General features: G+C 40.9%; 1 protein-coding gene across 1 annotated transcript in view; it reads right to left on the bottom strand.

The window, feature by feature from the left end:
- Positions 1-8,701: 8,701 nt before the first annotated feature.
- The window catches only part of TRIP11 (thyroid hormone receptor interactor 11), a 37,169-nt gene continuing 18,331 nt past the window's right edge, over positions 8,702-27,539 (bottom strand). Inside the window, exons 13-20 of the mRNA XM_081172049.1 lie at positions 25,598-25,761; positions 25,290-25,393; positions 24,542-24,641; positions 14,969-15,050; positions 13,382-13,496; positions 12,800-12,925; positions 12,388-12,532; positions 8,702-10,996 (exon numbers count right to left, since the gene is read on the bottom strand). Coding sequence (XP_081028175.1) covers positions 10,776-10,996; positions 12,388-12,532; positions 12,800-12,925; positions 13,382-13,496; positions 14,969-15,050; positions 24,542-24,641; positions 25,290-25,393; positions 25,598-25,761 — 1,057 coding nt within the window. The 3' untranslated portion in view covers positions 8,702-10,775. The remainder of the gene's footprint in view (positions 10,997-12,387; positions 12,533-12,799; positions 12,926-13,381; positions 13,497-14,968; positions 15,051-24,541; positions 24,642-25,289; positions 25,394-25,597; positions 25,762-27,539) is intronic.

The following is a 27,539-nucleotide window of genomic DNA, read 5'->3' as shown; positions in this document are numbered from 1 at the left end:
AGAAGGAGAGATCTGCTCCTCCTTAGACACTGGAGAGAATACAGCAAAAGCACCTGGTTTTGCTTAGTTCTCTTCTGTAATTCAGCATTAAACCAATTGGAGGAGGAATGTTAAAAATGAACACTTCATTTTCTAAGTATGTTAAACAATGCAAATGGGAGGCCTCAGTCTGGGGACAGCTGTTTTAGATTAGAGAGCTCACCAACTGGCTAGACTCCTCACAACACTCCTAAGGAGCCTGCCAGGATTAAAAAAAACCCGCTCACAGTTTGAAGAGAAGCCTTTCCCGCTGCAAATGTTACTGAGGAGCGTGCCACAGGAGGAACAGCAGTACTGGCATGGGGCAGATAGAAAGACGTCCTCAAGAACTAATCTTGCTTATGTCTCATTATCTTATCCCTTCCTAAACAATTTGTTGCCGACCAAATATACCAAAGAGAGCTTCAACCATCTGATGGGCAAAGAATGAATTCCTTCCTTGAGTTCCTTGGAGGAAATGTAGAATTAAAATGTAATAGCAAAACATAGTAAATAAATACAAATAAATTCTTCTTCTTCTTCTTCGGCGATCACTCATAGCTGAATAAGATTGTCTTCCATAAATATGGTTTTAAAAGTGAGTCCGTAAGTGACTGTAGAGGCCAATTCGGGATCCATACGTTCTTCCACAGTGGGGACATTGGTTTCCGGGCGGGAGTTGATCATGGTGAGGGTTTGCCAAGTATGCCTTCCTCTTAGCGTGTTTCTCCCTTGCGTTCTGAGTTTGAGCATCTTCAAAGCCCACAACACCTTTGGTAAAGGCTGTTCTCCAATTGGAGCGCTCGCAGGCTAGTGTTTCCCAGTTGTTGGTGTTTATACTACATTTTTAAAGATTTGCCTTGAGAGTCTTTAAACCTCTTTTGTTGACCACCGCCATTACAATTTCCATTTTAAAGTTCAGAATAGAGTAGTTGCTTTGGAAGACAATAATTAGGCATCCGAACAACATGATCAGTCCAACGAAGTTGATATTGAAGAATCATTGCTTTGACACTGGTATCTTTGCTTCTTCCAGTACACTGGCATTCGTTTCCTGTCTTCCCAAGTGATGTGTAAATTTTTTGGGAGACACTGTTGATGGAATCTTTCGAGGAGTTGGAGATGGCGTTTATAAGTGGTCCATGTTTCACAAGGTATATAGGCAATACTGCACTAAAACGACCTTGACAGATTAGAGAACTGGGCCAAAACAAACAAGATGAATTTTAACAGGGAGAAATGTAAAGTATTGCACTTGGGCAAAAAAAATGAGAGGCACAAATACAAGATGGGTGACACCTGGCTTGAGAGCAGTACATGTGAAAAGGATCTAGGAGTCTTGGTTGACCACAAACTTGACATGAGCCAACAGTGTGACGCGGCAGCTAAAAAAGCCAATGCAATTCTGGGCTGCATCAATAGGAGTATAGCATCTAGATCAAGGGAAGTAATAGTGCCACTGTATTCTGCTCTGGTCAGACCTCACCTGGAGTACTGTGTCCAGTTCTGGGCACCACAATTCAAGAAGGACACTGACAAACTGGAACGTGTCCAGAGGAGGGCAACCAAAATGGTCAAAGGCCTGGAAACGATGCCTTATGAGGAACGGCTAAGGGAGCTGGGCATGTTTAGCCTGGAGAAGAGGAGGTTAAGGGGTGATATGATAGCCATGTTCAAATATATAAAAGGATGTCACATAGAGGAGGGAGAAAGGTTGTTTTCTGCTGCTCCAGAGAAGCGGACACGGAGCAATGGATCCAAACTACAAGAAAGAAGATTCCACCTAAACATTAGGAAGAACTTCCTGACAGTAAGAGCTGTTCGACAGTGGAATTTGCTGCCAAGGAGTGTGGTGGAGTCTCCTACTTTGGAGGTCTTTAAGCAGAGGCTTGACAACCACATGTCAGGAGTGCTCTGATGGTGTTTCCTGCTTGGCAGGGGGTTGGATTCGATGGCCCTTGTGGTCTCTTCCAACTCTATGATTCTATGATTCTAGTATATGGCTGCTTTCTATGTATTGTTGCATGCCATCCCAGCCTCTGAGGGGTTCCGGACACTTTCCCAGGGTTTGGTTTCCTTGGAATGATATATAGTTATGATATATAGTTTATCTACACAAATATACAACTTGTAGCTAAGATTTGGGGTGGGGGGCTCACAGCATTAACATCCGGACCTAGAAGGTCTTGCCTATCCCAGAGTCACAGCCTTGGAATCAAGCAAAAATGGCTCTGTCTTTAGCTGCTGCCTGCTTCTAGCACTGCCTATTGCCTTTCTAAGTAGCAGCTTGTTAGAGGGCAAAAGTTCCATTCATTTGCCCAGAGGGTACCGTCTCTTCTCCTTTTAGACTAATGGTGGTCCTTAGGTGGCCATTGTCTCATAAACTTGCCTGACTAGTTTAACTATTAATAAACCTTTACCTGCATTCAAGAAACATGTAAATACTAAAAAAAAAAAAAAAAAACAGGCTTTGGGCCAATAATTTTATGACATTTCTACATTGTTTTAACTGCTGTCTGCAATATGATATAGTGTTGTTTTAAATCACTATTTGGTGTGGTTTTTTATTGTTTATCGTAATGTTGGCAGTGTACCCATATCCTTTTAAAATTCATTATTCCAGAAACTACATGAAGTTCAGAGATAAGTGCAAATTGAATGGATTTTCAGATAAGAGACTATATTGACTCCGCATAAACGGCAAGGCAAGTCCCGTTCGCATACGCAGTCTGACTGAATAAACTTTAAATGCCTCTAGTCCATCCTATGCTGGTTTATAGCTAATATTAGGTATACAATATCAAATTAATCCACTGTTCCCACACTGGTTGAACTTTGACTGCTAAAATGCAATCTAAATTCTGTTTTGCAGCATTTTTTGTAAGATACAGATTCTCACCAGTTCTTCGCTTGCTCTATGATACCTTTCTGGGGTGTATGGGATATCAGGGTAGGGGTAGTACCACTGGTGAGCGACACACTATGCACCTTCCGGGATTGTTTGTTCACCTTTGGCCCCCACCCTGCACGGAACTCTCACCTGTGGCTCCTAGAAGCATGCGATAGCGGCCACATCTCGGGAAATGGCTTTCAGTGGCCAGCTAAAGCAGGTGAAGTGAGCCAATGGGTCTCAAACCCTCTGTGAGTTAGAGAGGTTCCCCTGCATGCGATGAAGACAGGCTTCTGCAGATTGGGTGGATGAGACCAATAGTGGGTTCCATGGTCAAGAAGGTGGGTTCTGCATATAATGTAGAGGGAAATGAGGGCCAGATGTGGCTCATCAACCTGCAAAACTAGTCCATCTAGGAGAAGGAAAACTGATCTGAAAATTCTGCTGCCTTGTGGGAGAAGAAAAGGCTAAGGAGTAAACCCTACACAAATCCAGTGGCGTAGCGTGGGTTGTCAGCACCCGGGGCAAGGCAAGTAATTTGCGCCCCCTAACCCGTGGATTTGTGCCCCCTAACCCTAACCCCCAGATGTTGCGCCCGGTGCGGCCGGGCCCCCCCTGCACCCCCCACGCTACGCCACTGCACAAATCTGGAGTGGATTCAAAAGGACTGGAGCAAATTTATATTTTATATGAAAGAAAATTGTAAACATTTGAAAAGGTTTGTAGGTCTGAGTTTAAATGTTTGGTAATGTGAAAATAAGGAGCTGTTTTACATATAAGGAGGTGAACGTCAAAAGTAGATATAAGGTAAAAAAGTGGCTAGAGAAATGCGAAGAATTGGTAAAGATGTTTGAAAGTCAGAAAGAGGGTGGGAAGGAGGTTGATGCTTTGTGTGAGCAATGTTTTAAGTTATGGATTTGTGTAATGAAATTGTAATGAAATATGGAAAACTCAATAAAAATTATGTTAAAAATCTAACAAATCTGGAGTGGAGTACCTAAGATGGTTAGGTGGTTCCTTGGCTTGTACGCCTCCTTCTGGCAACTCCTTCAGCTAAGCAGGTGCTTGGACTACAACAGCGTTTTTGCCTTTTGGAGAGTGTATGTGCACCTTGCATAAGCTTGTGCATGAAAGCTGCTAGATATTAAATCTGGAAAGAGAACAGATACATAGTGTCTCTAATCTATATATGCATAAATGCACAGCCATTGAGCCTAAGGTTGGAATCTTAAAATGATCTATCTGGGCCCCACTGAACTTAATGGGGCTTACATCTGAGTAGAAAGGAAAAAAGGATTGTGTTGCCGAGGCACCAAGTAGTGCACAGACTATAATTTCTTATGCTAAAACTCGTGAGGTTTATTTTGGTATAGATATCATAGGACAGGAATGCACTTCCGCTTTTACCACAGCTGCAACAATGTTTGAACACTTTTAAGGATTGTATGAAATGTATGTTTGTATATTTGTAATATATGTGTATTAATGATGAATTATCTTAACAATAAAAACTTGTTGTTAAAAAAAAAAGGAATGCTTTTTGTACCAGAAGCCTTCTGCTTTTATATCAGTGGAGCTACTGCAGAGTAGATGAATGCAACATGCAGCAGATGGACAGGTACAATCATCAGTGTGGGAACAGGGGTGTTGAATGAATTTTATTAATACGGTCACAGACCAGTGTCAACACACACAATATCACAGATCATAAAAAAAATCTCAGAAATACAAAGGACAATATGTATATAACAAAGATTTAAATATAAAAATTAAAATTAATTATTAGCGTGCTCCTTGTAGTTAACATTTAGGGGTTTGGTCATTATGGGATACCACTTGCTTCCTGCGATTGATTGCTGACACACAGAATTTGGCTACATTTAATGTAGTCTTGGGATTCTTCTCCTCTAGCGGTAGTTTTAAACTATGGAGTTCCGATACATTCCTGGACTTTTGCAAAACAGGTGTAATAAAAGTCAAACGTATATCCTCATAAAGACGGCAACGTAATAGTACGTGAAGAGGTTTCAACTTCCAACGAGCCACAAGAGCAGACCCGTGTTGTATATGGTTTACCCTCAAATCTGCCCTGGAGTAAGGCAGAAGGGAGAACGTTGAATCTGGCGAGGGTAAAAGACCGTCTGTATTTGGGTACCTGAAGACCTGACAGATAATTAGCTGGAGAAAAACCTCTCCCATGGTCCCTTATTGCTGGATGTTTGATCATTTCGCTCATGTGACATTGTAATTCTACGTCCCAGATATGTTGGCGAATTGTAGTCCTAGCTTTCTCGAAGCCTGTCGCTATCAGGGTCTGCTGTGGGATCCCCAAGCCTTTAAGCTTTTCCAGCAGTGTAGCTTTCCATTTGGATTGGTAGGTATCTAATAAGGTTAAAGGTGCCAGCCCAACCGGGAAGAAAATAAGCTTTAGCCAATAATGAATCTTCAATATCCATATCCGAGTACTGATAGGAATTTGCCCAACCTCCAAACGGACCGCTATGTTGGATATGCAAGAGGGGATCCCCAGCAGGCAGCGGAAAAACTTAGTTTGGAATGCCTCTAAGAGAGTGAGGTTTTTAAAGCTTAAGATCTGGGATCCATATAACAATTGTGATAGTATTTTGGCAGCAAAGACCTGGGAGGCTGCCGGTATGTGTTGGCCCCCTTTCCCATAGAAGAATCTTATTAACACTTTGGTAGATCTTTCTGCATTTGCAATAGAATTATTAATCTGAAAGTGCCAGGAGCCCCTTTCCTGGAAGGTTACACCCAGGTATTTAAAGGTTGCTACCTGTTCTATTGAGCGATTGTCTATTCTCCATTTGTGCCTCCTCCTTTTTTTAGAGAACACCATGACTTTGGATTTGTTGTAGTTAATTGTTAGTTGTTTGATGCTACAGTATTTAGTAAAAGATCTCAAAAGTTTTCTTAATCCAACACAAGAAAAAGAAATTAAAACTGTGTCATCCGCATATAAAAGGACCGGGAGGGGCGTACCAGCCAATTTTTTTTGGGGGGGGGGCATTTTCTTTCTCCATATTTCCTACTAACGAGTTGATATAGAAGTTAAATAGAGTAGGCGCAAGGACACACCCTTGCCTGACCCCCTGATGGATTTGGATTTCCTTGGATAGGTGGCCCTGTCGGTCACACCTTACCCGGATCCGTGTATTTTCATATAGACTGTGGATGAAATACAATAGGCGTTTGTTTATATTTGCGGCGCTTAGCTTTCCCCAAAGCCTGTCCCTCGGTATTAAATCAAAAGCAGATTTGAAATCTATAAAGGCCACGTATAGGGAACCTCCTTTTCTTGATGTATATTTCTCCGCAAGATGTTGGAGAACAAGGCCCTGGTCTAAGGTTGACCGATTTGCCCTAAACCCAGCCTGTGCTTCTGAGAGAATGTGGTCTTGTTCCAGCCAGTCCACTAATTTGTCGCATAGGTGGGCAGGAACAGGGGTGTTGAAAGGACTTCATATTTTTATCTGTGAAAGGCTGGGATGATATGCAATTCACAACCACCTTTTGTTCCTCTTGAGCCCTCCAGTCCAGAACTGTGTTGCTGAAGAGGTTTTATTACACTAAAGAGCACCTGGTATTTAACAATTTGGGAGGATGAAAATCTTAACACTGTTCGACTTCATAGCCTTTGTTGAAGCCACCTTCTTCATTTTCATGATTTTTCAAATAGGTATTTTTAAAAAATAATTCCTTTGCAAGCTACATTATAATGCAACAAGAGGATGCCTGCTTTGAACAAGGCAAATATAATTCTGTATCTGTTGGTCAACAGTTTTGCCCCAAACTCATCTTCTATTCCCCCAACCCCTTTATCTTTCCCTCCTGCTATCAAGTGTCAAGTACCAACTGACCTCTTTCCCTGTCCCTTTAGTTTATCACTAAACATGCATATTATTTAATAAAATTCACAAAGTGACTAGAATAAGACCAGCCCTTTTACCATTCTGCCAGAGGTTTATAGCCTTTGTGCACTCCTTCAGTTGAAAGGAATGAAAAGGGATCATGACACATTTTTAATATTTTAGGTGAGAGAGAAATAGGAGTCTGCGAACTTTCTCCATGGAATGAACTTCAATAATCTTATCTGCAGTATTAGAGCCTTAAAACAATTTTGCATTCATGTGCATTTTTAGAATGCTTTTGCCTGGCACATAACTTGGTACACCCCTAGATTTGAGGGTCTTTCTCTCCATCCTTCAAACACAGCAGTTTTGTGAACTGGTACCTGCATAAGCCATTGAGTAATGAAACTGAACAATGACTTGTGGATGGAAGACTAGCTCCAGCGATCACTATGTAAACACAATGAAGCGAAGAGAAAAAGTGTTCCCTGAACTTCCACTTAGAACAGTATTAATTTGCAACAGTACCAGGGAAATACTTTTCACAAGCAATTGCAACCTAGTTTATACAGCTAAACAGTTTATCAATGCCAGTGGCAAAATAAGAATGTCCAATTACTTTCGCTGCACTACTTCATCTGCATGGCATGCATATGAGACAAACATCTTTAAGGACTTTGTAGTAAGTTACTAAACTCACGTTCTGATTAGCCTAATTCACTAAGGCCATTTCGAACTAAGTGTGTGTGGCTTTACCTTTAAATTATCATTTATACAACATGTACACCAACAAATTGCAAAATTCAGCTCATGCTGATGTAGTCCTAGATATGATTTTACCATATCTTCAAGATGATCAATCTGATATTAACAGTTGGGGTGCTTTTACTGACATTTTTACTGTATAAGGCTGTGTTACCTTTCAGTTTTTGCCAAGTCTGCAGATACTTAATGCAAAAATCTACCATTCATTGGTAACAGTTACTACAATATTCACCCATTGATCTTGAAATGAGGCCACATCAAAGTTGGCTCAGATATACAACCTGATCCAGCTCCTGTTGTTCATAATTATTTGCAGTTACTTGTGGCAAACTATGGATGTGCCTAATGCACACACAGTTGACAGGTGTGAAAAAGTGTCTGCATACGGATTCAAATGTGTATCCAACTGACACCCATGTCCATGTATCCACGTGCAATAAGTTATTGATCTGTACTGCTTCACTCTTAATCAGATGTGCATTTCTGATATGCACCCACATTCTAGCACAAATAGCCATGTGCACAAGACAAAAATATTTTATCCAACTACTTGAGCCAAGGCAGTTGCATGGTTTTCAGGTTTTCTTCAGGCAAGAATAAAAGAAGTTTTCTTTACAAAATTTCACTTATCTCCTACATTCTTATTGGAAGTGTTCTAATAGGACAGGGTATTTTGCATGCTATAATGCACTCTGTGCCGGAGCGGGGAGAGGAATGGGGTGGAGGCATCTAAATCCTATGTCAAGGAACAGTGGTTTTTCCAACCTGCATAAATTATGAAACTTCCATTATAATACATTCTGATTCATTTAATAATTGAGAAGAAAAATCCCACATTCTCATCACATTCTGAGCTATTGTCTGGTTTTGTAATGATGACAAAAAACTTAAGAAATAAAAAGGAAAGCTGACATTACCAAAATGTTGAATTTTGTGCCCAATTCAGTACACTGAACTGCATGAACATGAAATCACACAACCATGGCAAGAAGTACTGACATACAAATGCAAAATCCACCGTGATGTGAAACTTCCTCTGTTCTTATGTCTGCTTAGTTTCATTTGTTGCATCATTAACAGTAAGCAATTTTAAGAACTGTATGCTAAATCAACCACACAGATATAAAACGTATGCGACAGAAAGAAGGCACACAACACATATTTTAAGTTTTCTTTATAGTCCATTGGAAAAATTATAGCCATTCTATAAAGTTGGTTTTTCAAGGAAAGTAATGTTTCAAGTGGCCTATAAACTCAACATTAAAATGTGTGAAGAAACCATTTGGAAGTTTATAGATTAAAAGTTCATACACTTCCGATCCCTAACCTATGTTTGCCTTATTTGCAAAAACCCCAATCTACAAAAACAGAGTCAATGAAGAATGTTGGGGATATGAAATGTCAAAATGTAACACTTCATTATGAATATAAACTCATGAAACCTTGCCAGAGATTCACCTATGTGGATTTAGAATGCTATCAATAAATATAAACAAAAGGCTTTGTGATTCATTGATTTGGCAGCTTCCAGGCAACTACATATCCGTGATTCAGTCTATACTTACAATTGAAACTGCAGGGCAAAAATTAAGATACACAGGAGAAAAGGCTGTGAGTTCTAATATAGAACTTACACAAAATACCTTTCAATACCAATTATATTATTAACAATGGCAGAAAACTCAAGTTTTATAGGAAAAAAATGACACTTCAAACAGATGTTGTGTCTCAACTTATTTTTCCAAGGTGGCAGGAACCCCTTTCATTACATGTGTCAATACACTGACACACTCAGTATAAACTGTGCAAGACTGTGCAGCAAAATTTACAGAATTCTACTAGTTCTTACGTAGACCTATTTACACATATTTGGAATAAGCATCTTCCTTTTAAGCTTTATACATACGTTCATACTTGGAATCTTCAATCAATTCTGTAAGTATAAGCAAGCATTTCTTAAATATACATTTTGAACCATTAAAGTATTGCATATTTCAACCACACACACCATGAATATACATAGGGAATATCAGGTTGCTTATTAGTGGTCAGTCACTAAATGTTGATATGCAACAAAAAATAAAGGGAAAATGTCCACAAACTCCTTATTGCTGGTTAGTTTTGAGTTTTCATTGTTCCAAGTAGCTACTAGGAGCTAAGAAACTCCAACTGAGGTGTTACTCATTAATAACATTTATGGGGTGTGAATGTTCTTGCACACAAAACAAAAACCCGCAACTATGAAGTCTCAGAGAACTTTAACAGAAGCAACTTCTTTCACAGATACCAGCCCATCCTCCATATTCAAATAAAATGGCTTTGGATTATGCTGAATTTTTGGTCAACACAATTATGATCCTGTTATCTCCAGCATTCCTAAAAAAATTACTTGGTCAGCTGATGCCATTTATTTGGGAAACCTCCTACTTGTACTTTATCCTTTCAGAGGATCGTGTTGCAGTACAACCCATTCTGGCTCAAGAGAGGGTACTTGACCACATGAACACATTCTAGATCAATACAACACTGGATAATTCAAAGCAAATTTCCTCCCGCTTTACGAAGGGAAGGCTTTTCCAGACTGAAATGCCACGACTGGGCTCAGTATCTGAACATCAGTTCAAGGACTGGGAACATATGGCCCCAGGCTCCCTCAAAACAAACAGCAGATTGCATTTGTTTCCCCATCATTCCAGGCTCCAGAAGGCGTTGGCTGGAATCAGTGAAGTGATACTTAAATGGACCAGATGCATCCTGGATGCTTTTTGCATCCTGACACTGAGCTGGATTCCTAATGTGCTTGCAGCCCTTTCTAGAGAAGTTGTGTCCTTTTTATATAAAGGCACTCTATGTAACACCTCATTTGTCAAAGAAAGAAACTGCATACATGGTTGGAAAGCCTTGAACCGATTTGTTAAGTTCTCCAATGCTAACCTGTTATCTCACATGTAGATCAGCTTTTTCAATTTGAAAGTTAACTCGGCAAACTAATATAGGAAGGGCTATTTTTCTTGTGATGGTTACAACATCCAAATATTGCTGGATTAGTTCCAAACTTCACTTTTTAAGGGGCAGGGAGAAAGACACACAAAGCAACTTACAAGCAATTGAAAATGAACAAACAAACAACTTTTTACAAAAGGCCTCTTTGTGGTATATTATATAAACTCAGGGTTTTTTCCCCTTTCTCCTTAAAGTGCTTCTATCACTGCCATCCTTGGACCCAGAATTCTCTATTGCTTTAGCAGGTCTTTTAGTACTGCCCCAGCACTAGCATCAGGCGCTACTGGCAAAGGTGTGAAAGTAGGCAAAGCATCAGAAATGGGTTTCATAAGCAGATGTCCTGATCCGCCAGTTCCAAGATTCGTTGGTGTGATGAGAGGGACTGCTGCTGACCGGGGTGCAAGGAATGGATTTGCATCTGGTCTTCTGGTGGTTCCTGAGCCTGTTGGATCTGACAGAAAGTGCAGTAATAAAATTATTAATATTATTATTATTAGTAGTAGTAGTATTTAAAAAATCATTCTTACAGGAAAGTCATGGCCTAAAAAGTGTCGTTCTTAGAAAAACACCCTAACATAATGAGACCGTACCCCCATCCATCTACAGGTGCAGGTCATCCACCTGAGTGACCAAGGCAGTGTTCCAATCCCAAAAGTAGATCTGAGAAAACCTAATGCGTTGTTTTCCCCTTCCCTCTTTCCAGGGCCCTCTCACCACAGCCTCTTTCAAAGCCAGGAGTACCACTTCTTTCCCCAAGGGGAACCGATTACTGCCGCCACCCAACAAGCTATTAGTTACAGCCAAAGGCTATCATCGTTCCTTTGCACTTTGAACACCGCAGACACACCCTTGTGAAAATCATGCAAATAGTAAGCGCGATGGTCTCTGGAAAAGCAACCCCCACCAAAAGATAAATACATTATCAGTTGTGTAGTGAATAATCAGATCAGTGTGGCAAGATTCTGCACACACAAAGATTTCCACCTGGAGAATTCACAACGCAGTTGCAAGACCATTTTGTGTGAATGAGACCTTGTAAAGATTTAACTACAAGCCTGTGAACAGAAATGTAGTTTTTCTTCTAAAAGAAGAAGAAGAAAAAAGTCTGTCAGGAGTTAACGTCCAGGTCACGGATAAATCTTTTGCTCACTGAGTGAAACCTTGAAAGAATGTATTTATGTCTGATAACCTATTCTTAATATATAAAAGAAATCTTAAAAACCCAAACAATTCAGGGATATAGAATGGGTGTCTGGTTCTATAGGACAATAATCCTGTTCCTGTGTGGACAAAGTCCCTGTGAACATTTCGTCCAGACAAGAAAACTGGGTGACTGCCAAACCAAATATGGCACCTTCAAGCAACGAGTACAAAAGGCATATAAAACATAAATTTATTTAAAAATGTAAACTTTCAAAGATAAGCTTTCAGACTGGAAATTCTCCAACTTTACTGCAACAATTTGAAACCAAACATTCACAACGACTAAAGTTTAGTTTCAAAGTTATATCAAAAACCATATTCTGCAAGGCCTATTTAACTCATCCATCAGCATCATACAGTATTTATTTGTTGCTACATTGCAACCTGGAAATCCAGGTTATAATTCATGGCCTTGCAGTAAAAAAAATGGTAGAACAGTGGCTTTCAGGTCACACAATGGTTATCGCTTTGCTGTCCCCAGCTGGAACCTTGGCAAGGAGAAAATTCTTCTAATTTTATTTGTCATCCTCCTTACACTGCGCATCCAAATAAATATAAACTTGGAAAGACAACAATCAACAAGTCAACACTCAGATTCAACGTAACATTTTGTGTATTAGGAATATAAAAATACACTACCTGCAATGTTGCTAGAAGGACTAACAGTGGCTTTGCTGATTCCTGTTGATGCTAAAGGTTTCATGTCATGAACAGAGAGTTTTGGTGGGGGAAGAGTTGGACGGGATTCAGTTTCAAGGAACTTCACAAATAGCTCTGAGAAAGACTGAACGGGTGGAGACAAATTAACCCAATACAAACAACATTTCTGGAAATAAATGATATATACCTGGCTCATCTGTTCAAGATGGTGCACAACTATCCTAGTAGCAATATGGTTCTAATTTTAACACAATCGAGTTATTTGACACTGGTTTTAAAATGCAAACGCCTTCAAGCCTTCTGCAAGTGTAACAATGACCTAGGTTGATAGCAATTATAATATGGAAGTCCTGCATTTTCTATACAAAAGCAGACAATGGAAAATACTTACACTGTTGAAAATTGAGTGATGGGCTGGTCTCAGAGGTGTGTTGGGGACACTCTTTGATCCAGCACCTCCTCCACCAAACCACCCAGTCACCCATCGAGTAACACCTTTTTGATCTTCTGACAGCAACTAGAGAGCAAATTAAAACAAAAAGAAAAGGTTACAATCCACACCTACTTCTAACACTTAGTATCAAATAGAATCTTTACTTCAATTTTATTAATGAACAAACCAACCAAAGTTTGTTTATAAAATTTACTTGTGTAAAAATTTCAGCCAGAACAAAAACTATATACACCGAGAAAGCTAGTTTCAAACAGACAATATGGACACGTATGTAAGAATTTAAGCCACACCATCAACATATGTAGTCCTTTGGTGAATATTTGCGTGTTTGAATGGATTTTATATTATTAAAATAATGGTAAACATTGTAACATGTTTGGAAAATATACAACTTGTTCCATTCAAGAATGGTAGATGACTGGTTGTCCTTGGGGCCTAGCCCAGCAAAAGAAGAAAGCATGCTAGTGTATTGATATTGCAGGAGAGGAGGAAAATAGCAATGAGACATATCAGAACTACCTGTTCTAATTCTTCCTTTTTTATTCCCAGGATACTTCCCATCAGCCTTAGCACTTCATGACGTTTATTCTTTGGGGTGTGGAAATGTCCAACGAAGAGATTCCTCATCAAGACTCTACCAAAGGGGACACAAAAGCAGTCAAAATATTGCTTGGCATTGCTAGTAACAGAGAAAAGTGAGGGTGGAGCACCTTTTGCACTCCAAAGCTTTGCTTATGGCACACTATCATCCTGATGATTCATCTGTACAAAGACCATGAGGGGAGCCCAGTTGAAGAACCATCTCAGCCCCAGTGACAAAGGAAAAGGTAAAGGCATAAAGCGGACAGGCAAGTTAAACACCTGTGCGAAAAGGTAAGTCAAGTTAAGCATGCGTGTGAGGAAAAGGTAAGTACTGCCCAGATATTTAATTCATTAATCATCAGCTGAAGTTGTAATGAGGCCATCTTGTGCTAGGAGCTAAATCCCAAGGGAATTTATGGGTCAGGAACCTTATGGGATATAGTTCCGTAGAAACAGTTTTCACAAACTGCGGTGGCAGGGAATCCTTGTGTGATTGTAGTAAACATCAGCCAGAAACCTAGATTAAAACCTTTATTTTGGAAACGGGGTGAAAACTAATATATAGTCCTATGCTGACGCTATGGCACAAGGCTGAACTGAATATCTCTCTTTATTCTCAGGGGTGTACTTAGGGTTGGTTAGGTTGGCCCCTACCAAGGGTGCAGGCCAGGTGTGTGTGTATGTGTGTGTGTGTGAGTGTGTGTGTGTGTGTGTGAGTGTGTATGCAAAATTCACGTCTCTCAACTCTGGTTCCGAGTGGCTAGGCGCCCACCCGCCATCTGTGCCTTCCCAGGTCAATCCTCCGCTGCTCTGGGTGGCTGGTCAAGGCATGCAGACTCCTCTGGGTGACTCGGTGGAGGACGTCGCAACAGCCCTGCAGGGGGCCCTCCTCAATTAGCCAGGTGTTGCTATTAGAAGTGTGAGTGGAGTGTTCAGAAGGGCTCAGAGGGAAGAAAGATGGAGAGAGCCAGGGAGAGTTGCAGGAGAAAGAAAAAGGGAGGGAGGGGAGGGGGCAGAAGGGAAAGCAGTGAGCAGAGGGAGCCAGGCAGGAACATGTGACTGACGAAGGAAGGAAGGGAGGTAGAGCACAGCAGACCCGACTCCAATGGCCACTGAGGCAATGTGTGAGAGGCAACAAAAAGCAAACTTTTTGAGTTTCTGGTTCATGGTCTCTCCCGGCTTCGGAAGCACTGATACAGCTCCTTGCCAATTGGGGACCTTTTTAAAAATAATCTGAATGATCTTTAATCAATTATTCAGAAATAAGTCAATTGAATGTCACAGCCTTAATAAAAAGGGGGTAACATTAAACTAACTTTTACTCACATTAGACCCATTAAACTTAATGAACTGAGCTTAGTCATGTTCATTAATTTCAGTGAGTCTACTCTAAGTAAAACTTAATTGAATAACCACCCAGCCTGTTTTAAACCATATCAGATGCCGCCCCAGCCATTATTTTACTGTGCAAAGCTTGTACTTCTCCAAATAACTTCAAATTAAAAACACTTAAAAATCACTCACTTGTCCACTTTTCCTTCTGTGCTGTTTATGAGGTTCATTAGCTTATTCTGTGCGTCTTCTAACATTTCTTGTTTGAGTTCACCTACAGGGGGAAAAAACTTTTGCTATAATAATTTTATAAACAAAACTGATGTACTCATTAGGGATCCTAGCGGAAGAGTTTCTCAAAAATATGTGCTGTGCAAATATGAGTTTAGCTTCCCTTTTATCCATTCTGCTGAAAAATCATGGGTCAAAACTCTATCCTATTTTTCCATCCTAAAATGGCAAAAACTGAGATTTTACAATGGATCGTGTTCCCTAGCTTTTGCTGATACAATAAAAGCAAGGCAAGGATTATAATGATGCCTTTTTGCTTTTTACAGTTTGAAGCAATCTGTCCAAATTTCTACCCAATGAAAAGGATTGTAAATTGGCACAGAGCAAATACTACGTAAGAGTTGTTTCAGAGAAGGGCGATACATGTGGAAAAAGCTTTACTTTTCAATTTGTGTTAAAATACCTGTCACATTACCCTGACATAGGCTGTGTTCCCAAGTCACTTCAAATGATTTTAACTATGGCTTAATGCAAAATGAGCGGTGTGCTGGTACACACTACTCAAAAGCTTCTACTCTGTTGCTCCCTGGCTCTTGGCCATGCTAACAACAAACCAAGGTTTGGGAGTTGTTGCTCACAGGGCAGCATGGCCAGGAATGGGGAAAAGCAAAGCAGGAGTTCTGAACATCAGCATGATGCTTGTCCATTTTAACCCACAGTTAGACACTGTGATTTAATGCAACATGCGAACTGAGCCACTGAGTGGAAGAAGTCAGGGGCAGCAGGACAAATCTTAAACACATGGCTAAGGACACATTCCATGCAACCTTATCTTATTTATTTCACAAAATTTATACACTGTTCGATTTTTAGAAAAAAGCAACCCTCAAAGCAGTTTACAGAGAGTGTTAAGTAAGATAAATCTGGGCTTAATAAACCAGTATATATTTGAGCTCCACGCACAGCCTCTTTGTTCCTCTATTCATACAAGCAAGGAAATAAGCCAGGAAGCCACAATGAACAATAGCTTTACATTAAGTCCAAACAGGGAACTATGGCTAATGGCATCCAAACAAGCTAGTGTACAAAATCATGGTTTAAAATGGACTTCTGCAAATTGGTTTAACATAGCGCCCATATCAGACTGCATGAGAAGCTGTGGAGAACTGCAGCTTCCTACCTAGCTTCCCTCTTACCCAACGGGACTGTGCGTGGGTGCACAGAAATTTTGCATATCCTGGTTGAATAAGCTAGGATTTGATCATTCAAACAGTCATTGTGAGTACATGTTGAATTTTTGTTTAAATAGGTCTGGTGGACTACGTATCTTTTTTTAAAAAAGATATTTATTTTTGAAAGTTTCTTTTACAAACTACATTTACACCTATGATTCAAGATTCACCATTTGAGAAGATAAGATTATAAGGATCAACAACCATTTGGCAGTATTTAATAAACTCTTTGGGCAACTATATAAGAATGAAGCTTTAAAATGAACTGATTGGTGTCCCAACTAACTCACCCCAACAATGTCTGCTTGCGCAATGGAACTCCCCCACCTTCACATGCAAACTGTATACTCCCCAAACCCGCTCTGGAAGGTTGTGAGAAACCCCAGAACAGTTTTAGGGAGCATGAGGGCAAGTTCTGTTACACAAGTGGAAATTCTTGTGCTGATGGAATGAGTTACTTGGATACTACCCACCGGATGTGCAATTAAAGAATAAAAAAATAGGCAAGGCCAATTTTAGCTAATGTTAGGGTAGTCAGATGGAAATGAAGTATTCAATCACCCCTCTGTCTTTTCTTTGATATAAATAAAACTACAAAAGTAAAAGCAGACTAGTGTATCAGACTAGGACTGCAGAGATTCAAGTTTAAATCTGTATTTGGCTATGAAGACCTCACTGAATGACCTGGGACCACCTTCTATCTTTCAGCCCAACCTACATCACAGGGATGCTGCGACGATAAAAGGAGGTGGGAGAATCATGCCCAGTACCTCAAGCTGTTTGGAAGTAAGGATGAATGTAAATGAAACAAAAGAAAAAGAAAAAGATGTATTGATAAATTATTGCTTTTATAAATGATATAATACAGTATTCAGTTTGATATTATACATCTACGATTAATTGCTAGGCTGAATCCCCACCTTAGCTGTGAACTCCAAGCACCTTTTCTCCACTACTGGCTAATTTTGCCATAATATCTGTTTCCAAATATAATATGATGCAGGACAGAATAGAGCCAACATTCAGCATGGGCTTCTGTAGACGAGATATTTACAGTGTTCTCCTGTAATCTGTTAACCATTTATGGAAATTCAAAAACCTGCATCTGGTCTTTCTTATGTTTTCCCATTAATATAATTTGTCCTGCCAAAACAATCCATTTAAAAAGCCTTCAGCAGCTTGGGCCAACAAATCTGTGTCTGGGAATGTATCTGGCCACTGTTCAACAGGACATTATATGTTTTCTTGTATAAATAAGATCTTTTAAATTCAGTCTCCTTTTTTTATACTAGCATTCGTCATGTCTGATGGTTGGGGGGGAGGGAAGGAGAGCTCCAATCCCATCCCCAACCCAACTCAATACGCACCACCACCCTGAATTCATACTGTTAGTGTGCATTAGAGCAGGGGTAGGCAGACTTTAGGCCTGTAAAATATCCTCTCTTTTTAAACAGAAACTCAAGATCTAGCAGGCAAAGCCAGGTACAAGAGACACAGAGTTAGAACAGAGTGCCCCCAAGAACATTCTGAGCATAGGAATTTGTTTTCGGTACCCAGACTGAACTGAGCTCATAGTCCTTCCTTTCACATAAAAGTCTGCTCCTGGTTACCCCTAGTTTTCTTCATTTCAGCATCGTTATTTAAAGAGGGAAATGTGCCTGCTGTTTCCAACTGCTAAACAACTGAGAGTCAGAAATCCTTACTAATCTATCAAATCTCTGAGAGATCTACCAAGAGGTCCTGATCTACTTTGTTCTCCATCCTTCCTTCTGCAGACATTCTCTCTTGTCTGTATGACTCTCCTTGTGGCACAATTCCCAAAATGTTGGCTATTACTGCTAAGCTAGCTACCCGGAAAAAATTATTCAAACCTCCCCAATCCTTACCCCCCTTCATTCCACAAATGGTAAAGATGGTCTCCACCTGCAACTTCTTCTACCTACTACATTGACAGCCATTAAAAAAAGAAAGAATGCTAGAGTGAAAAGTAAGAGATGCAGAATTCTTCTATCCCCAGCCCTCTCATCCATCTGAAGCCACTGCTACAAGCATAGTCAAACCTAGTTCTAGCTCCTGTTCAACTCAAACTGACCAAGAATGCTAAGAAGGATAGAAGCGTCCAAATAAATAATGCTCTTCCCTTCTGGCAGATGGCAGCTGCTGACAGGCAGATTAGGAAGAGAATTTCCCCTTCCCCTATTGCTGTGCTGTCTTCTTCCATCATCAATGGGGTAGTTTTGCCCCTGCCCAATGCAGTGCTTTACTTTTCTCTGGAAGGAACAAATTTACAAAGAACAAAACATTCAGATTCTTTGCCTCCCTTTAGACTGAAGACCTTTTACTTTCTTATAGAACGCAGTAGCACCATGGAGAATCCTCAGTGCTTATCTGCATAACACTTTCCAGTGTCCTATTTCTCATTCACATTAGGGTAATGCAAGGTCTGACAAAAGAATGATAAAGATAGGAGATGCTGGGAACTAGTTATTATACACAGTTATTCAGCCTCGAAGATTAATGGGCGACACTCTTCTTGTGGCTTTTGAATTCTAAACTTAAATTAACAGGGGTCTCCTCCTACTATATGGGTACAGAACAGCACCTGGATATTGGACTGATCAAAAGATTTGGTTCATTGCTCAGGCAGATAATCATGTTGTATGTTTAAAACTTTTAAGTTTATCAGCACAAAAGTGTTTTGGCTTCGCCCGACTCTACATAATTTAATGACTTGCTTGGAGAAGGGCTTGGTGTATTTTAATTCAAACGATACTTTCAGTTCTTTCAAAAGCTACTCAATCTATTCCTTGCGGATCCCTGCAGTAAGATGGAGTGATGTGTAGTACTAGGCAGCAACATTTACCATGGGTGACTCTGGGTTCCTGTTGGAAGATGCCTGCTGGTATATAGCAAATGGATCATAGGAACTGTTTTGTCAGTATTTGCCCCCAGTTGCTGCAGGGCTAGGGCACAATCTTCATTCCTGCCCTTGTTAACAAATGGCATCATAATGGTATAAAAAAGCTGCTACCGACGAAGTTATTTCACTGAATATTTGACCAGCCAGTCAATTTAGCTCACTATCTGATTACAGCAAGAAGTTGTGTGTGCCAATTGCAATAGGGCATTTCAAAAGGTAAAAAGGGGGAATAAACATGGAGCACTTTGATATTTGGTTGCAGGATGCAGTGACATTATCCTACTTCAGCTATAAAAATCCAGGCTGCAGTCACACAGCTGGAATTTAGGGCAATATTTATATAATCAAGGGGTAAATATAATAGTTTTATTGCAATGTGGCGGCTGATCTGCCATGGCCAAATTTCTTTACACCCTCAATAGATGAGGAAGGTGAAGTCTTTTAGTCTGTTAAAAAAAAACTTCAAACATAAGAGGAATCCTCTAAGAGCTTTTATATCTTTTGAGACTCCTTGCCTAACTGGGAAGCATGATTTTAAAAAGTCTTTAAAAATTACAGTTACATTTTTCTCCCAGCCCCCCCCCCAACAAAGAACAAAGAAAACAACCAGACAATGCAGCAGAGAGAAGACTGGTGTGACCTGGAGGATATTCTCTCCTGAAGACATTCCAAATTCAGCATCTCAACCATCTCAACACTGATTAAAAATATAAAATTTGGAGCATCTGCAAAGGTCATCAGCCCTGAGCCATCAAGAATAACGTAGACACGGGCAAGTCTAGGACTTGCCGATTGGAAGGTCAGCGGTTCGAATCCCTGTGATGGGGTGAGCTCCCGTTGCTCGGTCCCTGCTCCTGCCAACCTAGCAGTTTGAAAGCACGTCAAAGTGCAAGTAGATAAATAGGTACCGCTCCGGCGGGAAGGTAAATGGCATTTCCGTGCACTGCTCTGGTTCGCCAGAAGCGGCTTAGTCATGCTGGCCACATGACCCGAAAGCTGTATGCCGGCTCCCTCGGCCAATAAAGTGAGATGAGTGCCGCAAGCCCAGAGTCGGTCACGACTGGACCTAATGGTCAGGGGTCCCTTTACCTTTACCTTTAAAATTGAAACGAAGATCAATTGCTTAACACTCTCACCCAGCTTAACAGATACTGTTAGCAGCAGCATTTTTGCACAGCCTTGCTCACAGGACTGATGTGATTTGCATGGGGACTACCTTGCGTGAACCAGTCTCCAGAAATGTGCACAAGTGCTGCTACCCTTAGATCGTGCCTTGTTACTCAGAGACATTCAAAATAGCAGGCCACAGGGACCTGACAGAACTCCAAGGACTATTTTTGCAAATCCAATGGTTAACGGAGCATCACGTTAAAAGAAAAAGGTAACTCCCCATAACATGAAAGCATCAAAGGCCAGAAGGGAGACACAATTATAGATTTGCATGATGAAGGATCCATAGGGTTTGGCAGTATGTTTGGATTGGCTGATTATATTCTCCAGCACCTATTATGAGAAGGGTCTATTAAGGCACAACTAAGTTACAAATAATTTTCCCACAAAAAGAGCCTTAATTATGTTTTGCTAAAAAAGAAGTCCCTATTAATACCATTGGCCTGTCCTATCAAGAAACCATTAATCTTAAACTGGCTTATATTTCATTTAAAATTCTGTCACAAGGCAAAAACAATTACCGCTTTCTTTGTTAAAAAAGAAAGAAAAAAGGTTTCTCCTGGCAAATCCTTCTACTGTCTGGCCAAGTTGAGCGTTAAAGAAAATACATTACAAAAACATTTAATCAAAACTTTGGCGTTCTTACCGCCCCACCCCCCACCCCCGGCCAAGGAAGCTTACATTGTAAGCAAACCCAACATGAGATTCTGTAGATTGGATTTATGCGTACAAGGCACAGCAGGGAAGGAGGGCACCTTAATTTTACAATTTACATTATTGTTGGCACGTGAGTGAATTTGTAAGCAAATCAGAGACTCTAATTGTTTTTGGAAAAGCGAATTCATGAGCCCTCTCCAGGGAAAAACAGCATTTAACTTCACTGTGGCTCCACACTACTTAGTAACATAGCACACACATACACACGACTAAACAACCAAACAACAACAAAACACACATATATAGCTTATATGCCAAAAGAGCTTCTGTTGTTGTTGTTTAGTTGTGTCCGACTCTTTGTGACCCCATGGGACAGAGCACGCCAGGCACTCCTGTCTTCCACTGCCTCCTGCAGTTTGGTCAAACTCATGTTGGTAGCTTCAAGAGCACTGTCCAACCATCTCATCCTCTGTTGTCCCCTTCTCCTTGTGCCCCCAATCTTTCCCAACATCAGGGTCTTTTCCAGGGAGTCTTCTCTTCTCATGAGGTGGCCAAAGTATTGGAGCCTCAGCTTCACGATCTGTCCTTCCAGTGAGCACTCAGGGCTGATTTCCTTCGGAATGGATAGGTTTGATCTTCTTGCAGTCCATGATTCAAAAGCATCAATTCTTCGGTGATCAGCCTTCTTTATGGTCCAGTTCTCACTTCCATACATCACTACTGGGAACACCATGGCTTTAACTATACAGACCCTTGTTGGCAAGGTGATGTCCCTGCTTTTTAAGATGCTGTCTAGGTTTGTCATTGCTTTTCTCCCAAGAAGCAGGCATCTTTTAATTTCGTGGCTGCTGTCACCATCTGCAGTGATCATGGAGCCCAAGAAAGTAAAATCTCTCACTGCTTCCATTTCTTTCCCTTCTATTTGCCAGGAGGTGATGGAACCAGTGGCCATGATCTTAGTTTTTTTGATGTTGAGCTTCAGACCATATTTTGCGCTCTCCTCTTTCACCCTCATTAAAAGATTCTTTAATTCCTCCTCACTTTCTGCCATCAAGGTTGTGTCATCTGCATATGTGAGGTTTTTGATATTTCTTCCGGCAATCTTAATTCTGGCTTGGGATTCATCCAGCCCAGCCTTTCGCATGATGAATTCTGCATAAACGTTAAATAAACAGGGAGACAATATACAGCCTTGTCGTACTCCTTTCCCAATTTTGAACCAATCAGTTGTTCCATATCCAGTTCTAACTGTAGCTTCTTGTCCCACATAGAGATTTCTCAGGAGACAGATGAGGTGATCAGGCACTCCCATTTCTTTAAGAACTTGCTATAGTTTGCTGTGGTCGACACAGTCAAAGGCTTTTGCATAGTCAATGAAGCAGAAGTAGATGTTTTTCTGGAACTCTCTAGCTTTCTCCATAATCCAGTACATATTTGCAATTTGGTCTCTGGTTCCTCTGCCCCTTCGAAATCCAGCTTGCACTTCTGGGAGTTCTCGGTCCACATACTGCTTAAGCCTTCCTTGTAGAATTTTAAGCATAACCTTGCTAGTGTGTGAAATGAGTGCAATTGTGCGGTAGTTGAAGCATTCTTTGGCACTGCCCTTCTTTGGCAAGGCAGTGAACCATGAAATGGCTTCTACACTAGGCTTTAAGATGTTGAAAACATTTTTGTGCATATTAGCTCAGTAATATTTGCAACTCTGTAAGGTAGGCCATTTATTATTCTCCCCATATATCTCCTATTTCGATTCTGCACATGGTTCGTTCAAAAAAAGGCCCATGATATTCCACTGCTGTTTGGCCAAGACAAGTATGACATCTCTGGAATATAGTCCACTGTTGTTATCAGGGACTGCACATGTTCAAGTGAATATAGCTAAGGAAATATATAATAATAATTTATTATTTATACCCCGCCCATCCAGGGAAACTGGAAAAACGAGAGCCAAACCAGAGACCGCAACTCAGGTGACGTCATGGCAGGTCGTCAGTCTCTGTTCACACACACAACACAGCATGTGAATACCCCAAGGCAGCAGTTCACCATCCCTTCTCTACAACTGCACATTCCTCCAGTATGCTCATTCTGACAAGGGCACTTTTTTCTCTCTGGGAATGTTGGTCCCATTGGGGAACCTTCCACCTTCTAGGCAGGTATTAGTTGAACCACTTGCAATTTAGTTACATGACTGATTTAAAAGTGGGAACTTTGAAATCTCTTAACATGAGGAATATAGGATAATATAGATCCAAAGCCATGTGTGATTGGAAAAGGCACTTCCTTTGTGCAGTGTTATCCATGCTGCCTACCATTCCAACTCCTGGGGTCTCAATCCCATGTCATTTCAGAGGCACCCTTGGCCTGCAAAAGCAGATTTCTAGGGGGCACAGGAGGCTGCAGTGGAAAACTGGAACGCCACTGGTGTTTTCCTAGATTGAATCACCAACTAGCTAAAAGTTCACCCTTGCAATATTGTTGAATTTCTGGCAAAAACTTTTCTGTTGAGTAGTTCAGAGTAACATTTATGTTTGGGTGCACACAAAAATGGCTACATACGTATATGTCTATTTACATGTATAAGTATATGTGTATGTATATGTATATAATTACAGGTAGGTAGCCGTGTTGGTGTGCCGTAGTTGAAACAAAATAAAAAAAAATTCCTTCCAGTAGCACCTTAGAGACCAACTAAGTTTGTTATTGGTATGAGCTTTCTTCAGATAAGTGTGCATGCACACGAAAGCTCAAACCAATAACAAACTTACCGTAGTTGGTCTCTAAGGTGCTACTGGAAGGAATTTTTTATTATGTATATCTATATCTATATGATATAGAGCTGCATTTGGAACTCCAACTGCTGGGTAAACCTACTCAATCTGGCTTCTATTGTTCCCCAGCCCCCCACCATCTAGTACACCACCCAAAATTGATCTACTTTTGCCTAGCTTGTATTTGTTCTTTCTCCCACCTGCCCAGGAACCTGTGTGTTTTACCTTACGACCGAGAGAGACCCGGTAAGCAGCTGGCTTTAGTATCTCCAGAGATGCAGAATAAAAACAGGTGAGGAGGGGGGTGAAACCACTTGTCTGCATTTGGCAAAAGTCTAAGGGCTGCATCCAATGGGGTTCCACTGGTACAAGATTGACATTTCCTTTCCTCCCACCCCAAATCTGCTCCAGAGGGCCCCCCATACCCTCTAGAGTTGATTTTGAGGGTGCATGGGAGGTTGGAGGGGATGAAAGATGAAGAAGCTCCATTGCATGCAGAACAGTCCAATGCACCGGTGGAGCTGCAGTGTTAATGGAATGTGAGAGAAGGAAGCCGACATTCAAATGAGGCTCTGCTAGGTGTTATGCAGGCTTCAGTTTGCACCAAGGCCTCCTGTTTAGCCTGATGAAGAATTCTGGAGGTCTCGAAAGCTTGCACACTGTTTTGTGACATTTTTGTCGGCCTAGTAAAAGGCACTGCCACCAAAATGGATTTTATAATTTTTTCTTATAGGCCAACACAGATATCTTCCGGTTTTGGTGCATTGCGACCAAGTTCTGTTACCTTGTTTTTTAAGGTCCTCAATTTGATCCTCTTTAAGATCCAGCTGCTCTGCTAGCCTTGATGCGGATTCTAATGCTGCGTTTGCTTCCTCCAGGTTTTCCTGTGAGATGAGGTAGATAATTCATAGCAACCATATACTGCGATAACTATGCTATCAATACAGCACAACAGAGTTTAAAATCAGGCTAGCCAAATGGATTAAACACATACATACTAGTATAACTTAGGTCAAACTTTTTAAAGTTTTCTTTAAGCATTATATTCCTTGAGTGATGCCACCAAAATGGGTGAATTCTTACTATATGTGATTAATAGAGCAGAGAGTAATTTCTGGGTCTTGTATTCTACACCTGCGGGGATGGCCTTAAATAGTTCACTTCACCTCACTGCATGGCAGGGCTGACCCTTGATTTATATAAAATTGTGACTGCAGTTTGATTTACTGCAGGTCTACCACCTATTTGCAAACTCTCAAGGCATACACCTTTGCAAAAATCATGTTCCTCACCTATGGGAAGAATTTTGGTTGGTCTTGGCTTGCAGAAAATATTTAATGACATGATCAGGCAGATTCTATTCCTCTCTCAAATCCTTTCCCCCAATATTTCCTCATACCTTTCTATAGCAATAATCTAGTATCTTATTTCTGCTGCCTTTCACCCTTTCCCATCTGTCCGCTGCTGCTGTGGTTGTTTGCCATGCCAGTTAAAAGAAATGAGGCTGCATTATAGAACCATTTCAACATTACCTGCAACGAAACTACTTTATCTTCTAGTTGCTCTACTTTTTTCTTCCATTCTTCAGTCTGCCTTTGGTGTTTCTGTAGCTCAGCTGAATACATAGCTTTCTCTTCTAAAAATAAAATATGTACACTTTAACTTTTATACATATATGTGTGTGTGTGTGTGTGTGTGTGTTTTTTAAAAAAACAGAAACCTAATTATGAAGAGCAGATATCTGGGAGAATATCTCAGTTTTATCACCAAAATACTATTAAGCATATTTTTTAAATAAGCTAGTATGAATGCACTCTTATTTCTGGAGGAGTTAACTTACCTTGCTGAAACTGCTCTAGCACCATCTGTAGGTTGGCCAGGGACACAGCATACTGTTTCACTTGGTCCTGAGAAATGGTTAGCTGCATGACAGTTTCATCTCTTTGCCTGGTAACAAAGTTCAGCTGTTCTTGCAAGGATTCCACCTGCATGCTAGCCTGGTGGCTTGAAGTAAAATATGTAAAATCAACCAGGTTATTTTAAAAACACAGACCAAAAAACCTTAACTTCTGCTGCCCCTGGATCTTTCAGGGGTCTGGATATCTGGCAGTTGTCACCTCGGCTTCAAAATATAAACATGAAATCAGTTCCTGCAGATATTCTTTGCAGGAAGAAGAGTTTACACTTTTCTTCTATCTTTCAAAAAAGGTTTTAAAAAGTTAATCAAATTTTGTTGAAACTACTCTCTTCTGGAAGCAATTCTAGTTATATATAGGTATTTCATTCTCTTCAGACTTAATATAACCCAGGGGAAAAGAGGGATTAAAGTGACACACGCAACAGAAATGCCAGTTTTTATAGGCAGATATTAAATAAATGATGGGACGTGGGTGGCGCTGTGGGTTAAACCACAGAGCCTAGGACTTGCCGATCAGAAGGTTGGCAGTTCGAATCCCTGCGACGGAGTGAGCTCCCGTTGCTCGGTCCCTGCTCCTGCCAACCTAGCAGTTCGAAAGCACGTCAAAGTGCAAGTAGATAAATAGGTACCGCTCCGGCGGGAAGGTAAACGGCGTTTCCGTGTGCTGCTCTGGTTCTCCAGAAGCGGCTTAGTCATGCTGGCCACATGACCCGGAAGCTGTACGCCGGCTCCCTTGGCCAATAAAGCAAGATGAGCCCCGCAACCCCAGAGTCGGCCATGACTGGACCTAATGGTCAGGGGTCCCTTTACCTTTTATTAAATAAATTATACGAGATACTAAGCTGGCCTCTAAAGAAGAAAGTGTATTGTCAGTTAGATTTTTTTTTCTTTTCTTGGATTGTTTTGATTGGAAACTTTATGGAAAATACAAATAAAGGTACAAAAATTTTAAAGGGCCAGTGAGAAAGCAAGTGCTTCCCCACTTGTATGTTTCTGCCATTTGAACGAGGAAGTTGAGAAGTCTGTAACAGCTCAGCTGCATCAAACCAAGAGGGACATTAAAGGCTAGCATCCTGCCTCTTTCAGTGGCCAGCTGAGAACTTCCAGGTATGGGGACAACGCTCCTCAACAACCGGCAGTCAGACGCGATTCCCCTCTTAAGATGGAGGTTCCACTTAGCTCTTTTTCAAATCATCTAGCCAGTGACCATCGGCAAGTACAGTGGTACCTCGGGTTACATACGCTTCAGGTTACAGACTCTGCTAACCCAGAAATAGTGCTTCAGGATGAGAACAGAAATTGTGCTCCGGCGGCGCGGCAGCAGTGGGAGGCCCCATTAGCTAAAGTGGTGCTTCAGGTTAAGAACAGTTTCAGGTTAAGAACGGACCTCCGGAACGAATTGCGTTATTAACCCGAGGTACCACTGTATTCCATAAATGAGATCTGTTGCTTTCTTTGATCCATCAGCCAATCACTTTCATTGTCAGGCTGCAAGTTCCAGTGTTATGAAGGAAAATCCCCTTTTGCTCTCTATTTTCTTGACACCATTTTATAAAACCTCTTTCATGTTCTCTGTCTAATCTGAGAGCCTCCAGCACTTAAAGCCTTTCTTGTGCTTTACCGCATGTATAGATCAAACAAGGCCCTTCAGCTCCTACCCTAAAGAATAAAACACCTCTCTCTACCATGTGTTAAGATATGACTTATCCTATTATTGATGCACCATCTAGTTCAGGGGTTGTCAACCTGGTCCCTACCGCCCACTAGTGGGCGTTTTAGGAATCTAGGTGGGTGGTAGGGGGTTCTAGGGCACAAGCTGAATCCTTCTTCCATCGAGCACTGGTGGGCGGTAAGGAAATTTTAC

This window comes from Podarcis bocagei (assembly GCF_964188305.1).
Source record: "Podarcis bocagei genome assembly, chromosome: 1".
Classification (NCBI taxonomy): domain Eukaryota; kingdom Metazoa; phylum Chordata; class Lepidosauria; order Squamata; family Lacertidae; genus Podarcis; species Podarcis bocagei.
This window is presented reverse-complemented; position numbering and strand designations above follow the sequence as displayed.